Genomic DNA, 22,388 nt, shown 5'->3' with positions numbered 1-22,388 from the left:
GGGCGCATTTTAATAACTTCATTTCACCCTCGCGCCCACTCGGCTGCCTCATCCCTCCTTTTCTGCCTTCCCCACTAACCTGGCTGCTCCTCTCAGCTAGGATCTTGCTAATAGATTTTCTCCTGAGTTGTAATTCTTTTGGAATAGACCTCTGGGCCCTGATATTCTTGCCACCCGCCGATATTTCCTATGCCCCCTTGGACCTCACAAAGGTAAGGGGTCTATCCAACTGCCTCTCGTTAAGAAGGCACTAACCTCTGCTCCCCTTGGTGAGTGATGTCTGTGACATCTTCCCAGGGGAGATGGACCCCCAGTCACTCCCAAGTGCTCTCTGATCGTCTGATCTTGCCATTCCAACACAGGGGAGTGGATTCCTCTGGAATGAACCTGTCTCCTCTCCCAGGAAGAAGCTCTAGGTCCTACCCCCACCCCTACCCTTCAGTGACAAAGCTTTCGGTCCCATGGTCCAGCTCCCCAGTCTGCTCAACCCAGCTGGGGAGCTGCCCCAGGGCAGAGTCCTTGTCTCCTTCATCCGAGTGGAGCAAGCTTTGAGGTCACGGCCCATATCACCCTATGAGACTGAGGAGCCAGGGTCTGTCACCCCGTGAGGCCGGCACTGTGCCTCCCTCATCAGACTGGTCTCCCGAGGGCAAGAACGGCAATATGGACACAGGTGGGAAAGCTTGCCCTCAGAGCACCGGGAGGCTGCCTCTGCCCTTGGGCCCTGGGCACAGGTATTGTCTAGGCCTCAGTGTCCCCGTCTCTGACGGGGTGAATCTTCCCAGCAGTCTGTGAAGCTAACAAGAGGGAATCCGTGTTGGGTCAACTGGCAGCAAAGCCGAGTCTTCCTCTGAATGAAGCTTGAGGCAAACACAGTAGGTGTCTAGGTCCCTCCTCTCTCCTCCTTCCCCCTCAGTTTTCCTCCCTGGGATGAACAAGCGGGAACTGAGTCACCCCCTTCCCCAACCTTGGCAGGGATGCTGGTGACCTCGCATGTGGCAGTCTCCCGAGGCGAGGCCCGTGGCTCAGAGCTGCACGAGGTGGTGGGTGGGTAGGGAAGTGGGGGAAGGGGTGTATGGAGGGTGGAAGCAGCTGAGGGTCAGGGGGTGACCGGGGACCGGGATCATCAAGTTGGGTAGGTGTAGGGGCTTGTGGGAGACACACGAGAACCAGGTGCTCCGGGTTGGGAAGTGATCCAATGCCATGGCGGGGAGTACGGGAGAGAAATGTTACTTCCAGAGACTGAGTCCCGGGGTCCGGCAAGGAGAACGGGGGCTGGGGCGACAGGCGAGGAGAGGCCCCACAAGGAGGAGGCGAGATTGGGGTGGGGTGGCCCCTACCAGTTCCTGGAGAGGCAGCTGCCGCCATCCGCCGGCGGAGACCCGGCACTCGGTGGTCGGGGGCTGGGCTCTGGTTCCGCCGACCCCTGTTTCCTGTCGGCCTGCCAAGCTCAAAATGCAAGCGACGGATGCCTACTTCAAAGCTCTCCAGTGCACCATGTCGGGGCCACCTCCCGAAGGCTGCCCCCGAACTGACAACATGTGTGCCTGCAGGAACTGACATCTGCGTCCCCATTAGCTGGGTGGCTTTGGGCAAAGGACATCATCTGCCAGACCTCCTTAGGTGAAAACCTAGGGATCTACCTACATTGGAGCACTGGGGGGGGGGGGGGGGGGGGGGATTAAGTGACTTCGTTGACAAATGTTACCTCTTCCTCCTTTGTTTTGGGACGTGGGTATACGTCCACTTCAGCCTTGCTCCTGGTGCAGCTGGAAGGGCCCCCGGGGCTGGAGCGAGGAGCCCGGGCTTCTCATAACGCAGGAGGCAGAGGCCGCTAACTGTCTCGTATTAGCCATTTCCCCCTTTTCCATAGGAATGGACTCCTCAGTGTTTAGCTGGGCATATGGCTGCCTGAGATAAACACTACATCTCTCTGCCTCTCTTGCCCCTGGATGTGGTCCCGTGACTGAGATCTGGCCAGCGACACGTAAGCCAAAGGGCTATTTGGCAACTTCTGGAAAGAGTTGATAAGACAGTTGAAGGACAGTTCTTGCTGCCATCAGAGACCATGGGCCTAAGAGTCACATCCTGCAAGTGGCAGAACAATGAGCTGGGGGAAGGCTTGGTTCCTGAACGCCTCGTCAAATAGGAAGTGGTGTGGACCAGAAGCACCATGCTAGCGCTCGGCTGCCTCCCCCTTCGGCCTTTTCGGTGAGAGAAAAATCAAATGTCTGCCTTATGGAAGGCACCGTGTTTCGGGTCTCCGTTTCTTAGTTGAATCTATCGCCACCTGACCCAGTGGATGTGTTTGAGCTCTCCCCTTCTGCGGATCTGTTTCCTCATCTGGGGAAATGAGAGAAAGCTCCCGGATCTTGCCGCACATCAGTCAGGTTCTGTAGGCTGGCGGGCGAGAACGAACTTGGGAAAGCTCTCCCCCGGCTCCCTGGCATCGGGGCACAGAGCCTTCATTTTCGGGGTGCCATGAGTTGCTGTGGCATGGCCAGGAGCCCCCGTCTGAAAGGCCTCCAGTCCCCAAGTTCAACCCCCGCACGTCTGAGTCCCCATCCGCATTCTGATGTTGGTGACACACAATCCTCGTTAAGGGCCTGGCTGATCCCAGCCAGATGGGATCCTAATTTAATTAAAACCCTTTAATTACCTGCAACAAACACAGCTTTGGAAGTCCGGTGCAGGAGGGCCCCTGTGATGGGAGGGGAGAGGGCAGGACAGAAGGGTGGCTGCCCTCCCATCACCCCGCGAACCAGGCTTTCGGGATGGTTCTCCCACCCAGTGGACAAAAACTGCCCAGAACAGCCAGTGCAGCCCCCGCCTCTGACTTGGGCTGCAGCCAAGCTGGGGAGCCGGGCCAAGCGGGCCCCGGGGAGCAGAGCAGCAGGCTCTAGAAACTGATGCTGGCAGGTTGGTGCAGTGCTTTGCACCGGGACCACCACAGGCTGCGGAAGCTCAGGTCTGGGCTGCCTGAGACCCTGGCCCCGCCCAGGACACTGGGTAAGAACAGGCATGCTTCTGATTCCCCCCACCAATTAGCCCAGCCTATTCAGAAACAGGGGTACCTCCGCATCCACCAAAGCCATGCCCCGCCCCTGAGAACAGGGTCTTCCCTCCAGGTGTCATCCCCCTGGGGAGGGGGATGAAAGCGAGAAGCTGAGGTGGGCTGCAGATGGCCATGTTGTTTCTTGGGTACCAGTAAGGACCGCCATGGCACTGGGCCTCAACTGGCTCCTCCCTAGGAAGGCAGACGGAAGGGGCCCAGGCCAGAGCCCACCAAGCCTTGGCAGGGGCAGATTCTGTGAGCCAGGCTATTCTTAAGCCTTGTGGACATCATACACTAATACCCATCTGTTCTCCCTTAGTGCTCATTCATTCAACAAATACTGTTTAATAAAGCCTCTGAAAGTTCCAGCAGGTCTCCATGGTGCCAGGAGATCCAGAAGAGGTTTCGGTTCATACCTGAGCCACGGCCGTCAAGGAAACGTTCTCTTGGGGTCAGCAGGATGTCAGTGGCTGGAATTGGAGCAAGAAACCCCAAGGGGAAGGAGAAACGCAAGGGGAAAGATTAGGAATCATTAGGCCCTGCCACTCTACACCCCAAAGGTTCTCCTTCCAAAGCTGAGCTGGGGAGACTCTGTACTTTGCTCTGTTGGACACACTTCCCGGGACCTAGGCCTTTCTGCTCCCACCCTTCCCACCACTTTCCCCCCTTCTTGCGCTCAGCCTCACCCTGTGCTCCGTCCCGTGTCCTCTGCTGTCCCCTAACCCCCCACAGCTCTCTCTGAAGATCCTGCTCCTATCTCTGACTCTGGTTGAGCCTGCAGTGCTGTGTCCCTGCCAACTTGGGGACTGTAACAATAGGATAGTGGATATCCCCCCTAGACTAATGAGGGACTGGACACAGGAGCTGTTGCTCCCTCGGAACGAAACGGAGACTCCGTGAGGGCAGGGGCTAGGTGCCAATAGCCAGCTGGCCTGCAGGCTCCCCAGAGGCAGAGGCCCTTCCTCCAAGGCCTAGCTAATGAGCTACCCACACCCCAGTGTCCTGCACACCGAACCCTCCATGCCCAGGCATGACCACAGCTGGGGAGGGGAAGTGACGACAGGAGGACAAGCCACTGTCCCCTCTTGCCATGCCCGATCTCCTGGCTAGGAGAGAGCCCCACCCCTCCACCCACCTGTCCCCGGTATTGTATGTTGTCTTCTCTAGAAGGGTCCTCAGAGACCCAGGTTAGCTCCTAGGGCACAGTGAGGGGTAGGGTCTCGACCTGAATCACTGAGAATCATGGGAAAAGCCAGGGCCCTCTGGATCCTAACCCAGTACCCGCTTTTTCCATTAAACCAGTCTTCCTTGCCCCAGATCCCCTTCGTGGCTTACAGGGTAGCCCCACCGGGGGAAGAATGGCCTGCTCAGTCCCAAGGAGCCAGGGCTCCCCCACCTTGGGGTCAAAGCAAGGCCATGCCCCAACTATGATGTGTTTGGAGAGAGTTGGGTATACTTCTTAGTTGCCATGTGATCTTGACCTAGTCTCACCGGGCTTCTCTGGGCCTTGGATGGCAGTTCTTTTCCCTACCTGCTCACATGGTTACAGTAAGGGACAAACCGACTCTGAATGGCGGCACTATGTCAGGCAGGCCTACTGGCATCTAGCACCGCCGGCCCTCCGACCCACCTGCTGGGGCCCAGGGGCATCCTAGAGCCTCACAGGAAGGAGGAGAAACCTGGTTTCTCTTTCTTTTTTTGGGTAGGCTGTGTAGGGTAGTGGTTGCGAGCATGGATCCTGAAGCCAGGCTGCCACTTCCTAACTGTAGACCTTGGGCAAGTTACTGAACATCCCTGTGTCTCGATTTCCCCATCTGTAAAATGGGGATAATCTCTACCTATCAGAGGGCTGTGGTGAACTGGAATGTGTGTGGCAATTGGAACTGTGTTTGGCCCCGGGGCAGCGATTAGGGGAGCTGCTCTGAAGAGTCCCACAGTATGGCCCTCCTGATCTTGGCCCAGCCTGGGAAGGAGGGAAGGAGGGAGAAGAACGGCCATGGACACATTCATTCCTCGCTGCAAGAAGAATGCGCGGGAGAAAACCGCACAGGGGAGGTCAGAAGTCTGTCATGTCTACAAAGGATGATGCATACAAAGGAAGCTACTTTTGTTTTCCTTGGTTCTGCCTAAGAGACGGGGCCCTTGGTGGCGTTGCTACTGCTCCTTGGTCCCAGAAGCCCATGTCTGCACTCCAGAAGCCCTGTGGTGCACTAAGGAGGTTCATCTGTGTTCGCCCCGCCCGAGACCTCTCCTTGTAAACGTAACACAAGGCTCAGAGGATGCAGGTGGCCACAGGGTCTTTATTTAGAAGCACGGAATTACAGAGCAGGCAGCCAAGCGTATGGAGGCAGCCTGCCCAGGGCCCCTCCTGCCTTACGTCGCCCTACCCCCTACCTTGCCTGTCTTCGTCACCTCCACCCGTCACCGCCATCTGTCACCTCCACCCTACGGATCAGTTTCTCATCAGCCTGGAGGGCCCGTAGTCCCTTGTCGGTACCCCCCTGAGAACTGGGCGTACGAAGCATGCCCATCTCGGACTGTACCCCTGAGGATGAGTCCCCCTGAGGACTGGGCCTTGTGTGACCCATTTCTTCCACACTTTGAGAAGGGCCAAGGGCATGGGGTACACAGACAACCTAGCCAGTCGATCTTGACTCACAGATGACCCCTGAACTTCATGGCTATCGTGGGACCCTTTCACAGGGACAAGAAGGGGAGAGACACAGGTCAAGAGGGAGCTAACCCCTGCTGGGCAGCATCTACACAAGACAAGAACGGTGCTGGTTTGGGGAGACAGGGGCTAGGTGCGGAATCCAGGAGCATGGAAGGGTATACAAATGCCCCATTTACCAGTCTTGGCAGCACCAGGCCTGGGATAGGAGGGGCTGCTTACTCAGGCTCTGCCATCTGCCTCAGCTCAGCAGAGATCAGCACTGGAGGGTTCGGTGTAGGCAGGCTTTTTTATTTTTTTAATGCGGCAGGATCAGGCTCAAGATGTCACTCCAGTGAGCCGGACTGGAGACGGGGGGAGAGAAATGTCTAGGAAAACAGGGGAGAAAGAAATGGAAGCTTCCATGCTCCAGGAGGAGGGAAGGACAGGGAGTAGAGAAGGAAGGTAAAAGGAAGAGGAGCCCAAGAAGGAAACTGGTGTGGAGATGGACTTGGTTTAGTGACTATGCCTCATCCATCCTTCCCCGGCCCCTCAGAAGCCAGCAAGAGTCCGAGAAACAGGGCTCCTGGGTCCCAGAGTTACTCTTCTCACATCTGCAAGCCCAAGGGCTTCTGCCCCGCCTCCCACCTTCCTCTCTGGAATGCCTAATGCCAAGCACTGCTGGCTTTCCGAGATGGTGACAGTGGTGACAGGGGTGACCATACACGCGCTATCCCAGGTGACTGAAAGATTTGGTGCAAGCGGACTCCTTCCTGGGACCTCTGCAGACTTCCCCTCCTCCACACACGCCCGCAGCCTAAGAACTGGGAGCTCACAGGACACCAGGCTCTCGACGCAGGTCCTCTCCCCACAGGGAATTCTGCTTCAGACGATCCCCCCATGCTCCCAAAGGTGCCCATTTCAGTGTCTCATCAAAGATTTATATTCCATTCCAAGAAATCCTAAAAGGGAACGGACTCCGAAGGCTATATATGGGGTAGGCTGGAACCAGCGCGAATTATGTGGTGATCACATTAACATTAGAAGCAGTGTGTCTTTCTTGTTCAATGGCAGTCACTGAATTAAGGACTTGACATATGTTTTCTCATTAATTTCCCAAGAGAACTCTATGCAGGATGCCCATTTTATAGATGAGAAAATTAAGGACCACGAGTGGTGGCGGGAGTGCAGAGCCAGGCTCCCAGACTCCAGATGCTGTGCCGCCAAACACCAGCCCGGGCTGGACCCTCCGTGCTGCACTCAGTTCAGACCACTCCTCCACCCCACCCCGCTCCCAGCAATTCTCAGCCATTGGCCTTATTCCCTAAGTAACACCGGAAAACATACAAGTCCCCAGGGGCAACCTTGCTCAACTTCCCACCCTCACACAAAGGCGCCTGTGTCTGCAGGACTCTCCTCACACCCAGAGAAGGTCCCTCCTCTTCCTTCTTCAGCCCCCCAACCCCCTGCGTGCTCAGGACCTCAGGGCACGGACCATCCCCTCTCTACTGGAGCCTTCCCATCAGCTTTAAACAAGCCCACCTCCCTCTCCTCATTTCCCTCCTCCAGGCACTGCCCACGCTTCTTCCTCCCTGCACAGCCATACCTGAAGCCCGCGCCTGTCCTCCCTGCTCATCCCTCACCTCCCCCCCTAACTCCTCACCTCCCCCCTCCCCCCGCCCCCCCCCGGTCCCTTCCCTGAATGACCCTGGCTAAGGCCACCAATGACTTCCATATTGCTAGATCCAACAGGCATTTTTAAATCCTTGTTCTTATTTGACAGCATTTGACACTTTTAACTCTTTCGTATTGGTCCTCTTGACTTTGATTTTCTTCCTATCTCCGGCCACTTCTCCTTCGTGACTTACCTTCCTCTACTGGCCTTCAGAGCTAAGGGTTCCTTAAGGTTTAGTCCCAGGCCCCCTTCTCTCCACACTCTGTATTCTTCCTTGGATCCAACACACCCAGGGCTTCAGTTCCACCTATAGACCAGTATCTCCTGAACCTTCTCTCCAGTCCCCATTTCCCCTCTGAATGCTAGGCTCATACATTCAACAGCCCACGTGATGCCTCCACTTGGATTTCTCAGGACAACTCATGATCAGCAAGTCAGATGAAATCAGTGATCTCATTTCCCTCCAGCCTGTTTATCTTCCCATCCGTCTCTTTTTGGGGGGACTCCATCCTGGTGGCTTCTTTGTCCCTACTCTATCCAACCATCATCAAGTTCTGCCAAATCTGCCCCCTAAATCTCTCTCAAATGGATCTACTTTTCAGCTCTACCACCTCCCCAGTGCAAGTTCTGTTATCTCTGGTCTTCCACTGTCACCACTGTCAACATTAACTTTTCTAAACTCTAGCCAGAGATCTTATTAAAATGAAATCTTGCCACCCTCTTCTGCGTAAACCTCTTCAATGATTTCCCACTGTTCTCAATTAAGTACCTAAATCCTACACGTGACCTAGGGAGGTGCTCCCAGCTCCTGCGTCTAACTCACTGCCACGCTTGTCCGCAGGCCAGCCACCCAGCCTCCCGGGTTCCTCGAGTGCACCGAGCTCCCTCCCGATGCTCAGAACTTCACCGTGCCATTTCTTCTGGGCAGAATGTGCCTCCCCCACCTTCCCAGGCTCACAGCCCTTTACCCTTCAGCTCTCACTTCAAAAGCTGCTTTCTTAGGGAAGCCTTCTGGATCCCCCAGATGAATTCCCTACTCACAGGCTCTCGCAGTGCCCCATACATTTCTTTCAGAGCACCCAGCATGGTTTGACATCACGTATTCGTGAGATCATTAAGGATGCTCTCGCCTCATCAGACTCTAAGCTCCATGGAGGGCAGGGAGCAGTTGGTGGAACTCCCTGTTAACCCCTAAAAGCTAGCCCAGCCCCTGGCACATCATATACTGAATGTGTAAATGAATAATCAGCAAGGAAAATGGAAGAGAATTCATTCTTACAAGGCCACACCGAGGCAAGGGTGTCGGTGGAGTGGGTCTTAGGTTGGAGTGGAAGGCCCTGGGGATCACCCAGTGGTATGCTGACCGCTCCCAAATGCTTGTGCTCCTTCGCTTTTGTTCAGAGGTCATGGGGGCAGCAAGGATACTCAGTGATCACATCCCTGGAATGACTGGAGATTACACTGGATCATGTTGTCAGGGGATATGCCTATTTTTCATTAGTGGTTCAATAAAATACTTCTGGTACTGATAAGAGATAGAAATAAAATGTTTATTTACCCAGAGAGATTAAAATGTGTAATAGGACTATTGGTTCACGTTATCAATGTCATTCAATATCTATAGATTTCTTAAATGGGTTTGAACTGCACGGGTCCACTCACGTGCAGATCTTCTTTGATACGGTGCAGTACTGTAAATGCATTTTCTCTTCCTTATGATTTTCCTAATAATATTCTTTTCTCGAGCTTGAATACAGCATATAATACACATACCAAATATGTTCATCAACTGTTATTGGTAAGGCTCCTAGTCAACAGGTTATTAATCATTAAGTTTTGGGGGAGTCAAAAGGTACATGCAAATTCTTGGCTGCACAGTGGGAGTGAGGGTTGCCTCTAATTCCCTTGTTGTTCAAGGGTCAACTGTACTTCATTTTGCCATTAAACTAAGGAGTTTAAGGCATTCGTAAGTGCTGTGGGATAACAGGAAATAATGAGGCGCACAGATGTCAGGAGGACAGATTTGAACTACACCCTTGTGCGTGCTAGAGCTGGTTCACCCCGGCTGTCTAGGTGAACTGTGGACAACATTTTTAAGAATTTTGAGAGCTGGTTGTTAAATAGCCAATTAAAATTTAAGTTATGTTAACGTGCAATTAACAGCAAAGGTAATAAATGCTCCAAATTCATCTCTTCCAAATTCTTTCCCATTCTACTATTGCCTACGCTCTTGAGGTTCTCTATGGCTACTGTATCTGCATGGTGGAAATACTAGGCAGCAGTGAGCTGCGTGCTTTCCAATTCTGCGTTCCTGTGATGTCACCTTTGAAGTCTGAACTGGGCCCTGGTGGGAGTATTTACACCATGGAAATTGGCAAAGCTACCAATCACGGCGTACATTTTGGGGTACTAAATGTTATACCTTTTGGTAGCTCACCGCTGAGCCAAACCACTGGCTCCTTAAAGCATTTTAAAGGTCTCTAGTAAATGTGAAGCAAACTTTTACTTGGAAGATGGATAGGTTGAAGAAGTACAGAAACATATGTCTGTCTAAATTTAGGAAATCATTCTCAAAATTGTGTTAAGGGCTGAAGGTGATTGTTTTCTTCTTCAACTTAAAAGCTGTAACTATTCTACATACATTTTATTACAAAGATCAGTTACTGAAATGTAATTTTATGGAACAACCTGTACATGATGACTTCTAGACAAAAATAAACGTGTTGACTAAATTGAGGCGTAAGTCCTTAAGAGTGGGCGGGAGAGATTCCTTTTCTCTCTCCCTGCCAAACTTCTGGAAAGCATAGCTTCTACTCATTCTATATTTGCTTACCTTCTCATCAGTCTCGGCTTCTGCCTCCTGCCTCCACCATTTGACAGAAACTTCTCTCAGGTAACCACTGACCTCCTTACTGCAAAAATTCTGTTCTTCTCTTCAGTTCTCAATGTTATGACCTCTCTGCTTTGTTTCTGAGGGCCACTCCCCTGCCTCCCCCATTAGACTGAATTGGTAGAGCAGAAATCCCACCCTCCACCCCAATCCTAGCCTAGCACAATATTTGGTACCTTCTGGGTGCTCGGCCATTGTGTGCTGAATCGCTGGCCTGAGTTTAATCCCTGTGACTTGAACATGTTGTCTCACTTGGCTGGATGTCTGGTTTGCTCAGACATCAAAAGAAGGTGAACCGTGGCGGGGGGGGGGGTGCTTCTTTCCCTTTGGCTTGTCAAGAGCTCACCTTTAAGGTCTTGAGAAAGTTACAACTCTCCCCATTTCAACTCAGGTGTGTGTCCACTTTACTGCCAGGCAAACTCTTGGATTTTCATTTTCTCTTTGGGCCTTGGGCCTAAGGCCCAAAGCTACTCCTTTGCCGTCTGTTGCTTATTAGCTCAGAGCCAGGTTGAGTGACCTTGAGCAAGTTACGTTATCACCTTCCCAAGCTATACGACTGGGATGAATGGGAACCGTGCAAGACAAGCTGGCAGGTGTTCAGAACTCCTGTGAGCTCTGTAAACCGCGGGTCCTGATGCTACATTCCTGTACTTGAGTTACACGTATTTTATCTTCATAATGTTTTCCCCCTAGAGTTGATCCCCTTCAACTCCTTAATCATTTCTGTTGCTTGTGCTGCATTCCCTCAAGTCTAAAATTCTTTTTTTCCTAGAGCTGCAGGAATCAGAACCAAACAGTATTCCAGATGCTGCTTTCCACTCCAGCATTATGGGATTTACAAAGGGGGAGCGGCTTAGCGGCATAAGGATCCCATCAGTCAACAACATTCAAGTTTCTGCTCTCATCTCGAGGTCAAAGCTTCTGGTTCTCCCAGCTCATTATCCCAGATACTGATCGTCCTACATTTGCTTTCTTGCTCACTGCCTCTGTGAGGTGTCCACCTATTGGGTCAAAGGCCTCAACGTGGTGCGGTCACCTCTGAAATTAAAAGGGGGAAAACACATCCACCCTGTGCATACATGTACATAAAGAGCAGCCCAACGATCCTCACCTGAATGTTAGATTAGTCAGCAAGCCATTAGAAATGAATCTAAATGATGTAGGACAGAGTTCAGGGAAAAGTCATGAGATAAAGGAAACACACGGGGCCCGGGCTGATTAAAAAGATAATTGGTTGTGGAAAATAAGGTTGGGCTCCAGCCAAGAGTTTGTCTTTGACGAAGATAAACCAAAGGATCCAATAGTTATGTTGGGGGATTTCGCTGCTGTTCCTGTCTAGGAGTTGAGCAGCCAGAACAAAGCAACAGTCAGTTTTAAAGTGCAGCTCGACTCCCCCTCTGTTTGTTGTTCTGCTCATAAACATACAAGCTGTTTCCTTTCATCTGCACAGGCTCACACAATACAGAGAACCCACAATAGGTTTAAACCAGATTTATAAATGGATGCGCAGAATGGGGAAGCCAGAGATCTTTTGGCCTAAGAAAGGATCTTGACGTCCTCGGCTAGAATTAAAAACGACAACAACAAAAAAAAAACAAAACCAAACCACAAAAACCCACACAAGACTCTCTTCTAAAGACCCGCAAGCCCAGCAGACTAGCCAGTGATCAGGAAGAGAGAGGCCTCTCTCACCTGAATTGTTAAATCCCATTAAGGTGTTGGAGATGCCTAATAGCAACACAGACAGGTTTCATCTGCACACAGGGAACGGGAAGATATCCCATGGATGGCCAGATATAGGGGGGCTGACAACAGGGAGGAGGGGGAGTGGGGAACGATGCCAGATACTCTATTTGGACCTCAAACCTCAACTCCAAAGGTTCTGTGAAACCACTTGCCTGAAATATTGTTTAGAGAAATAAGCTCTCTCCTCGTGGACTTGCCATCTCCAATTGTCCCACCAGCACGGACATCTACGTGCCCCAGACTGTGGGGTTAACTTGAATTAAATTTCAGATGTGGGGGAGCTGAGGGAGGGGGTGGCGGCAGTGGGAGGTTTATGGACAGTACGCTGGGGCTCTGATGTTGTCATGACCAGATGGCTTCAACTGTATCATTTAAACCAAAACAAACATGTCCAGAAATAATGTAATAACGACAGGAGAAGCATCGAGCCGTTTCACCTGTACCTGAAATCTTAACAGCTTTGTACCCACAGTAAAGCCCACATTGGAGATTCCAAAAATATTGGAAAATCCTCAAAGAGACCTTCCTCCTGACGAAGCTTGGCACTAGGACTGCTACCCTCCCGAGGACATGCTCCCTGAACCCACCGGCCCCCAACCCACAGCTTTCTATGAATGAGGAGGAAAGCAAATCTGAAGCCAGGCTGGTCCTCCTGGCCCCTCAGAACAGGACAGCAGACGGATCTCTCTAGAGAGCTTTGCTCTTGCTATTCCCATGGGAAGGAAGCTTTACCAGCGATCTGGTACTGAAACTTTTCAGAAATGGAACTTCCTCCTGTTCCTTACATAATCTTTTCAGGGGATTGTGTCAGAAGAACTGTCACTTGACAGTTGTGGGATCTGACGCATGGCACTTGACTTCTCTGCGCTATAGAATGGGAAGGTGCTGTCTGTCACTTGGTTGTTGGGAAGTTTAAATGAAATACTGTACATGAAGGCTCAGTGAAAACCGAGAAGAGCTAAGCGAACGAGCGAATGCAGTGGCCCGAGAGGCCACACGGGCGGAGGAGACTGTGCATGCTGGAGCCCCGGACCAGTGTGCTGACCTGGAAAGTGGGGACGAGGCAGCACAGGACACTTCCTCACGGACGTGACCCATGGGAGGAAGCTGAGAAGTACCGTGGAGTGGTTTCTAATAAGCACATCCTGGGTGTGGTTGTATTGATGCTAGACCACAGCTGGTCCAGTCTACGACCGGCAAGATGAATGAAAACTGGAAAATCTGCAAAGGCCAAAGTCACTGAAGGGAAATGGAAGGTGGAATACGTTGAGTCCCCATCTAAGGTCAAACGGTACACACCCTGACCACATGGCCACTGCATTTTCCAGTGTGTCCCACTGTCCTGTCCTGTCCAACACTGCTGTGACAAAGGCGGAGGAGCCCCGGAGTGTCCTCGTGAGCCCACTGGGAATTCAGACATTAACTTTTCTGGAAACACATCAAGTCAGTGACAGAACCAGTCAGAGATAATGATTTCCCTTTATTTAATCTCCACATTCATGTCCCCTTGATCTTTTTATAGTTAGCCAGGAGAAGGGAGATTGGGAGTTAGGTGTTAGCACATGTAGGGTGTAGAAAAGCCCACTCCCATTACTTGCCTTGGCAGAGGCAGGAGCCTGATCCCTCATTAGAATGTGGCCTGCGAAATACTGAAGGAGGACAAGACTCTAGTAGATGCTGGGAGCTCACAGAGGCAGCCCAGGATGAGGGAGACGCAATAAATCCCCATGGACAGCCATTTCTCAGATAATCTCTGCAAGCTGAAGGATCAAACTAGGCCTTTGCAATCCCTTGAGGAACTCAGACCCAAAAAACCAGCCAGGTGAGTGAAACAAAAGACCAGAGATACCACACAGTACAAAATAGTAATTATTTATATTTTCAAAAAGAAAAAAATTAACATTTGGAAGTTCTCCCCTGTAGGAAAGGGGTGAATTGGAAGGAACAGAACCGGCTCCTATGCAGGTGGCAAGTCAGGTACAAAGAGCTGAGCAATCTGGGCTGGGATTTTTGTCACACAGCATTAATAATAAAATTTCCCTTTCTTTTCTCTTCTTTTTGTTGTTTTTGTTTTGCGCTTTATTTTTTTAGAAAAGGGGGGGAGGGAGGAGAAATAAAATCAGAGAAAAATGCCAAAAAACATTTTCCACAATATCTAAAAACAGAGAACCATAGTTCTTGTCAAGACAGTATGAATTCTGGATGAATTATTTTTTCCAGTTTTCAACACCAATGAAGATTTTTTGCAAAAGCCACCACATCAGAACACGCATCTTCCAGCTCAAATAACCTCCTTCCCCTCTCGCCTTCACTTGTCATTTTTCATAAAAGGATAAAAGGATGTATTCTGTTCTTGCAAACAATAAGTGCTAACAACAAGAGAGCTCTTCTGATACTTGTATGGTGGTGAGGAGTTGTCACAAATATCCAAGTTTTAGCACAGCTGGATGGACTAAAATTTCTCTCAACATAAATACTACTGGAATCCACAAACTGATTTTTGAGAAATTCTGCAAAAATCCTTTCTTCTTTCCGCTTCGTTTCCCTTCTCTTAAAACTAAATGTCCTTTTTTTTTTTTCTTCCTTTTTCCTTTTTGCTCCAGGCACCTGACGATTTGTTCTGCTCAGTCAGATGCATACAGGTTTCTCCGAAGTACCACCGCTGGGACGTCCTCAGGGCCGGCGCCTAAACTGAACCCCCACAGTATCAAACTCGGCCAGGCCAAAGGGAACACAGTGACGCAGCAACAGGGTTTTCATTAGGTTGAGCAGCCCCAGGTCCCGGGCCCTTCCCTCCCCCCGTTTCCCCCAAGTTTATTTAGTGCTGTTTTGAAAGTCTGGGGGCCACGATGCAGTCTCCTGCCCCCACAAGAGAGTAAAGCTCCACAGATCGCGCTGTCTACCTGGTGGTCAGTGGCAGCAACGGTGGCTGCGGCTTCAGGAAAACAAACGGAGTCTTACGACAGGCAGGATCTTAGGACTGCTTCAGGCGCTTGCGTGGGGGTCCCAGAAAAGGGCACTGTGCTGAAGCCAGAGAGCGGTAGGCCTCGGCCACCAAGTGGGGATGTGACACCACCATTGACTTCCACCCGGAGGTCTCCAAGACATCCGAAGCATGACTAGGAGAAATGCGGAGAGAGGGATTACCAAAGGCGCGGGAGAGGAATGGGGTCAACAGCCCCTGGGGCAGTCTAACCTCCCGGAGTTCGCTGGGAGGGGTGCCACTGGGAGAAACACTCAGGCGGAACCCTTAATAGACACCGAGTCCGTCAGACGCCGTGCAGACAGGTGACCAGGCTGGGGCTGCCGCAGCTCTGAAAACCTGCACTTTGAGCCCCTATACTCTCAAATACAAAAGGTGAAATGTTCCTCAGGCCCTTCTCTACATTGTCAGTGCTCTTTATACTCACTGGTGATGCTAATACAGAGAAAGAGCCAGGGCTCTCTTGGTCGGGCAGCTCTGAGCTTCCATCTGGCTTTGCCATTATTCTGGTCCCTCACCACAGAGCAGATCATAGCCTGGGGCTTATTCGATCAAAAAGGAGGGGATCATAACCACACTCTACTGAATGGTTAACATCTAAAGAGCACCAAGCAAGTGTCCAGCACGGAGCGAGCAGTCACTAGAAGGAACGTTTAGGGGTCTCTTCCCACCTGCCTTTGCCGTAATTGGTAAACTCCTTCGAAACAACCTTACAAACAACCTTACACTGAGGAAGTTGATTCCTGTTTGGGGGCATTTTCTGTGTTGAATTATGTTCACCCATCTACTCGGCAACCTTTTAGGCCTGCCTCAGCCCAGAACTGCTGCTGTGAAGGCTTTTTAAGGCCTGCTTCTCCCCTTTGGGTATTTCCCTACTTTTGTTCTCCAACAGGCAAGGGAGTAGAACATGACCCACTGAGAATTACTGCAGAAAGGAGTAGGTCATCTGTCATTTAGGATGAAGGGACAGATCTACTGGAATGAACGTTTCCTTTTCCAAACAGTATTTAACCACCTCGACTACTGGCCATCCCTTCTCTTTTCCCCATTCCACAATCAGCTCTTAGATACGTTTTACTACCTCATACAAAACACACCTCTGTTCTCCCAGAGATCTACACGTCTAAGCCCAAGAGTGGGAAGCGAAGGTGCTACCGTTCGGGGCACACCGCCTTTCCAGGCCAGCCACTTATCATTTCATTGTTTCCCATCACCACGAGGAAGGAAAGCACCTCGCTCACCAATCGGATTAGCCCCACAAGAGAGGAGAAAAACATCTTCCATCCTGTCAAGCTGAAGAGAAAGATGAAAACCTTCTACTTACTACTACAAGGGGCTAACGAAGCCATTTGCCTGCTTTACTCGCTAATTCAAAGTCTCTCTCCTTTCTCTAGCTAGCCCAACTCTCCTGAAAGAACAGCTTTGAAGATGCCGACTCACTAGTTGATGAAATCCACCGCCTGAGTTTTCAACTGATCGGCGCTGTGGAGGTCAGCCAGGATGAGGATCTCTGCGGCGTTCTCCACGGAGAGGTTACTGCACAGGGCGTCCTCACACATGACCTTCAAGCGCTCCAGGGCGTACTGTAAGACACAAGCACTGCTGTGGTCAGGGCGGGAGCGCCTCCGGGCTGCCACCGCCGAAGCTCTGCTCCTCAGCGGGACCGCCGTGGAACTGGATTCCCGAGCAAAACTGCACAGAACGTGCCAAGGCTACTGAACTACTCAATGATAAAGCACAAGCGCGCCCCGAGGCTGAAAAGAAGGCCGCGAAAATAACGTGCGTGGCTGCCATTCAAGTTCTAAAGTCCACCTACTAGAAAAACGGCCATCAGGGAATACACCCACACCCTCCAGGTCACCTGCCCCAAGAGGGACTCAAGTGTTTCTTGGACCACCACCACCTACCCTCCCTTACAATGAGGCATAACCCTGCTTTCAAGCCAACGGGACATTACTTTTCACATTTCTGCTATCCTTTCAGTCAGAGCCAAACTAGGGTGAAGCACAGTCCTTTCTACTTAAGCAATGTCACCAGCCCGGCAGGTATCCCAACTGGCCCATTGGGCTGTAAAAAAAGGAGCCCCGTGGTGACTTTCACCAGCATCTCCGCCACTAACTGGTCCTGAATGAGGGCCAACCAAAAGCCTCCTTTTAAAGAGAAAGGGATAAATGGAGTCCTCTTTACTGGGGTTGAGGTTAAGATTCTCAGGGTAGGAACAAAGCAGCAGAGACCCTGGATCCGGTTTTGGTCTAAAAACTTCCTATTTTCCAAGTAAAGGGTATAAATGTCCTGGAAATGAAGGTCTAGGTTAACACTGGGCACATCTGATCTGGTTAATCTGTTCTGATGCCACTGTACTACGTGCTCTCAAATATGAGATTATGAACTTACTAAGGAACTTCAGGAGTGAGGAGGAGGAAGGGATAAAAGGCGGCACAAAATAAAACGTCATTAATCAGCTCATAGGAGGACGGTCTGCTTTAAGGGTATCCACAGCCTCCGTATCGGTCCCATCTTGAGGACCTCAGAACTCAGTGACACAATAACTCCTTCAGGCTGAATCACGGCAATCAAACCAAGACAATTTCATTTTTATGAGTTCTGGGTGAGGAGGCATATCTGTTGGCACTATGATCTCCTGCAGCAAAAGAAGAGTTTTATTGCTTTTGGGGCAGCTTTAATTTTTTACATTTGAGTAACTGGAAAACAGTTTCCACGGAAAACAGGAATGACACTAGACAAGCAAGAAATCAGGTTGCCGTTTTTGTTTTAAAAGGCTGGAAAAGGTGGAGCAAATGTTCAGTCCTTATACAGTGCTGCACAGAACATTCCTCTTATTCTTTCTCGATACATTCTTTTAAAAGGACTTTTACCGTGAATAGTTCTGATCCCTACTGCATAATTAGACAAAAGTAGCCATTCTTGTCCCTCGGGGGACAAAGTTTTTTTCTTAATTATGCTTCTGAAAAACCTGCCTAATGGCTGTACTTACCCAGGAGATTGAAATTGTGTCTCCCAGGCCTGGCCGACGTGTTTTGTTTTGTTTTTGGTCTTATTACACGTGTCCCCAGGAGACTGGAAAAGCTCAGAAGAAGCTGTTTCAGCCTCTTGGGTAAATTCTAGATGTTTAGATCCTTCCATGAACGATTTCTTATTCTGTTTTCCTGAAGCTTACAACAAGGTGTAAAGGTAAAAATGTTTTCAAATAAGCTTGGAGCAAAGACTGTCTGATAGAAAATTCTGAATGGAATTTGAAAATGTACCCTTCACTTACTTCTTATTCATAAATTTAAAGCACTGCTGTGATTCGACTACTTTATCTTTTAAAACTGTAAGTTAACACACTATACTGAAAATACCACCCACAGAATGCCAATTCAGGCTGATTCCCATGCTCTGTGTACTTATAGGGGGGTTCCCCAGTAGGTTCTCTGGCTGAGGAGCAGGAATTAAAACCCACGAATGACACAGATGTCAAACCCTGGCCCTGAGAATATATACCGCTGAACCTCAGTATTTCTGTCTGAAAAGTGGGCTTTTTGATACTACTCATCCTTATGGGAGCTAGAAGATGAGGGAGGTAAATACCTGGCATGTATAAACTTCACTGAAAATCAGAAGGCAGGTGAGGCAGGATCAAGGATCATTATAAATGCATGTTTATAAAAAGCTGTGTCTTCTACTTCTCCAGAGCTCACAGCGTATATTTTCTTACTGCCACCATGGAAAGCAAGATCCCTGTGGTCAGAACGGCAGAGACAGACTGGGAGGGTAGGGAATGTTCGCATTGCCTAACTGGATTCATAAAATCTTGAAAGGACACAGCTGCTATTCAATCCTTTCAAACCTAATCAGTGAGGTTTGATTTACGTGCCTCATCCTCTACAAACACTCCAAAAAGCTGATCAATAAAGATAAAGCTCCACTGTCAAAACATGCACTTCCTCTGTTCTCAAGGTGCAAAGGAAGGGTGGAAGGAGACTCTTCCTACAGGGAAATCTTGGGAATGCTCTAGTGCCCCCAGGTCTGAGCCAGCTCTGCCCCCAGATGGGGGCCACAGCACCACGGCAGGAAGAGGAGCAACACCTTCCAGCAGGGAACAGTCGTTCTCGCGGGCTCTACTGCTGGCCAGGTGTAAACGCTTTTAAGAAAAACTTCCGCAGGAAAAAGAGCTACCCACACCCCAGCCTGTGCTTCCTTAGACCACAGGGCCTTGGAGGACAGGTTACTGAGCTCTTTCTGGCAGATCTACATAATGAAAGCTTCCCGAGGTGTGTCTTGGGGGACACTAATCCCCAGCGGTGATTCTTGAGGAAAAGGATTTCAGGGTTGACTAAGTTAGAGAAATGCAGTCTATCATATTCTTTTAGAAAACTCACACTGCACATTAACATACTAAAAAGATTCTGAGAAATCTTGCAGTTAAGACAGCAACACACAAGAACCCCAATTTGACTTGTTTAAACTCAGTGTTTCATTAACATTTTCCCCCAAACTTCTTTTGGGAATCACTGGCCTACTGTTTTTGGTCCTTGCTCTATTTCCTTGATTCTAAGATCCATACTTTAATTTTCACACTTTAACATTTCTCAAATCGAAATGGGTCTTATGATCAACGTACGCATTTATTGCAGTAGTATTTCTTTTTTCCCAAAGAGTTACTGATCATCTTGTAATTCTGAATGCAGTATATTTCAATAGCTACTTAAGTAAAAGTTGAAAATGCTAACGACAACACTAGTAAAAGATTATTCTCTTCTTGACAAATTTAAACATAAGTTCATGAACTCAAGGGGAGGTGGGTGGGGGGAAGGGTGAAACAGGTGATGGAGATTAAGGAGTGCTCTTGTCCCATGATGAACCGCAGGATGTATGGGATTTTTCAATCACTATATTGTACACATGAAACTGATATAACACTGTATGTTAACTAACAGGAATTCAAGGAAAAACTTTAAAAAAATAAATAAAATCCCTCACTATTTAGAAAGAAAAAGTTAATGAACTCAAAAACACTTTGTAAATTATAAAGCCAAATGTTAGTATTACCTGAATCTTTAGTATCACTGTGCTTACATGTGAGATGGGGAAGAGAAGGGAGGTAAACATCGAACTTAACCTTTTTTTCTATAATTAGGGGGACCATGTAAATTACTTCATTCAAAGCAGGACACTTTGGAAAATAAAAAGTATGCTATCAATAATTGTAATCCAGGATTGTCCTGGCCACACTAAGATACATGCTCATCTTACCTACTATGTAAGACAGAGGCCCAGTCATGAAACTAAAGAGGTCACAAACACTCCTTCCTCTTGTGATTCTTTTTCTAGTCTTATCTCACCTTGTCAGCAGCTGCCAACAAATCATCAGCCATTTTGTCGAGGTTCGGAGCCTTTCCCGTGTAAATGAAGCACATCATTTCCTTAAAAACTTCAGGCTCCACATCATTGATTTCAACCCGATTCTATGCCAGAAAAACTGAAAATGAGAAACATTCCAACAGAACAAAATCCCTAAACAATTTTCATGATTTTAAGCTCTGGTGAGAGAAAGGCTTGTATCGTCTAAAACCTAACATGGATGGGAACTCTCTCTTTTTCCTATTTCATTAGAACAGCCTTCTCTCCCATCATATGCACCACCTTTATCTTCTCAAATATAAGAGCAAGACAACTATATCTTTGATTTTTTTGGTGTTTTTTTGCCTGAGTAGAAACACATGTCTAAGACCCTCACCCCAAACTGGATGATCTACCTGGGATAGAGTGAGTCCGCGTTACCTAGAATGCTTCCGGACCACCTCTCCCTGCTCTCAGAAAGTGTCTGTTCATAGAATGGTACTCCATTTTAATAACACGACTGGAAAAATAAATCGGGTGTCAAAGTGGGAAATCATCTGGATCCAGTCACCTAGCTAAAAAGACATTATCTTCATTCTGTCACATACCTTTTTGCTCTCCTCCATTTCATGTTCAAACATGGCACTAAAAACTGGAGAACGAGCTATAAAGTGAAAGGGAAACAGAGATAGATAAGGTTATCACACTGAAACCTCTTGGTTCTTCCGTTATGAAGAGGAGATCACTTTCTTTCCTGTCCCATTGCTACAGGAAAGGGTCTTAGCCTCAAATTATATAGGAATAATAAAATTCGTCTCTTCTTACATTACACCAAGAAGTGAATAATACGACAGAGGGGAAAAAAGAGATCAGTACTTTCAAAATAATTTCTCATTAGCTCCATTCCAACCATTCATATTTGAACGAAATTATTCAAATGACCTATGTTGGATGACAATGATCTCCTCTGGGTAGATCTGGGGGTTCAAATGGAAGATCCTTCATGGTCTAATAATAAGCAGGGTGTCCTAACACCCAGATTTTTGCCTAGAACAACACCACCAACTTTCTCCACTTCTAGGGGCCACACGGCAAGGAGGCCAAGAACAGGGCTCAATGGCATCCATTAACTAGATGAAGTGCATGCTTGTTTATAGCAGGTGGTCTGTTCTTTCAAGCCATGCACTCACAATAGAGATAACACCCCAAAGAGGCAAAAAAAAATCTAAGGTATGACAACCATTTGTGGTCCTTCAAAGCTCAACCTTTCCTGACAAAATCTTAATCCTTAGTATTTAATGTCTCCCATTAGGAATCATTTGATTTTTTTCCTTGGGGGAGTGGAGATAATGAAAAAAGGTTGAGAAATGGTGTTCTAAGCCATGCCCATTGTGGTCTAATGAACACAGAAAAGTAAGTCAACTTAATTTCAACCATGAAAGTAATAAAAGGCCTAAAAATCTCAAATTTTATCATGTTGTCCAATAAATCAGAGGTTTTGATGAAGGCGGAGACTACCAAATTTCCACCTGAGAGAGGAGCACCAGATGGAATATATAGTAGGACTCTGAGCTAACAGGTAACCTGAACTTCGGCCTATAGTTTATGTCAGAAAGGATTAATTTTGGATCTGTCATTTTCTAACCACATTATCTTGGGCAAATCACTTAACCCTCTGAGACTCAATACTTTAACCTATTCCAAAGGGACATTAATTCTCACTGCTCTTATCTCAGAAGGCTTATCAGTTATAAGGTACTAAAATAAGTACATCACAGAAGCTGAAGACTAAAAGGACTGGAGGCTTTTAAAAAAAAGGGAAGGGTCCAAAGCACCGGTGTGCTTAGAGGGTCTTCAGTGGCTAGACACAAAGTGCTGTTATGAGAATAAATAAAATCACCTGGGGGAAATAAGCAGAGGAAAAGAGAACTGAGGCAGACCCTTAGGGTCACCTGTGTTGACAGGGACGTGTGAAGAAGAGGGAGGCCACACATCAGAAGTAGCCAGAGCACCAGGAGAAAACCAGAAGAAAGAAGTCAAATAATA

General features: G+C 48.8%; 1 protein-coding gene across 6 annotated transcripts in view; it reads right to left on the bottom strand.

Moving 5' to 3' along the window:
• Positions 1 to 13,872: 13,872 nt before the first annotated feature.
• Positions 13,873 to 22,388, bottom strand: part of SPOP (speckle type BTB/POZ protein) — a 67,649-nt gene continuing 59,133 nt past the window's right edge. For 5 of the 6 annotated variants that reach the window (XM_045889098.3, XM_064583265.1, XM_064583263.1 and 2 more), the window contains 4 exons: positions 20,951 to 21,006; positions 20,345 to 20,467; positions 16,440 to 16,582; positions 13,873 to 15,135 (listed from right to left, as the gene is read on the bottom strand). In XM_045889098.3, coding sequence (XP_045745054.1) covers positions 14,991 to 15,135; positions 16,440 to 16,582; positions 20,345 to 20,467; positions 20,951 to 21,006 — 467 coding nt within the window. In that variant the 3' untranslated portion in view covers positions 13,873 to 14,990. Of the gene's footprint in view, positions 15,136 to 16,439; positions 16,583 to 17,398; positions 17,641 to 20,344; positions 20,468 to 20,950; positions 21,007 to 22,388 lie in introns of those variants that run through there. The other variant, XM_064583264.1, reaches the window with a different exon arrangement.

Source organism: Mirounga angustirostris, unplaced genomic scaffold (assembly GCF_029215605.1).
Source record: "Mirounga angustirostris isolate CCGP_5_RB_7025 unplaced genomic scaffold, mMirAng1.0.hap1 SCAF_17, whole genome shotgun sequence".
Classification (NCBI taxonomy): Eukaryota; Metazoa; Chordata; class Mammalia; order Carnivora; family Phocidae; genus Mirounga; species Mirounga angustirostris.
Note: the sequence above shows the minus strand (reverse complement) of the source record. Positions and strands in the feature narration are given on the sequence as shown.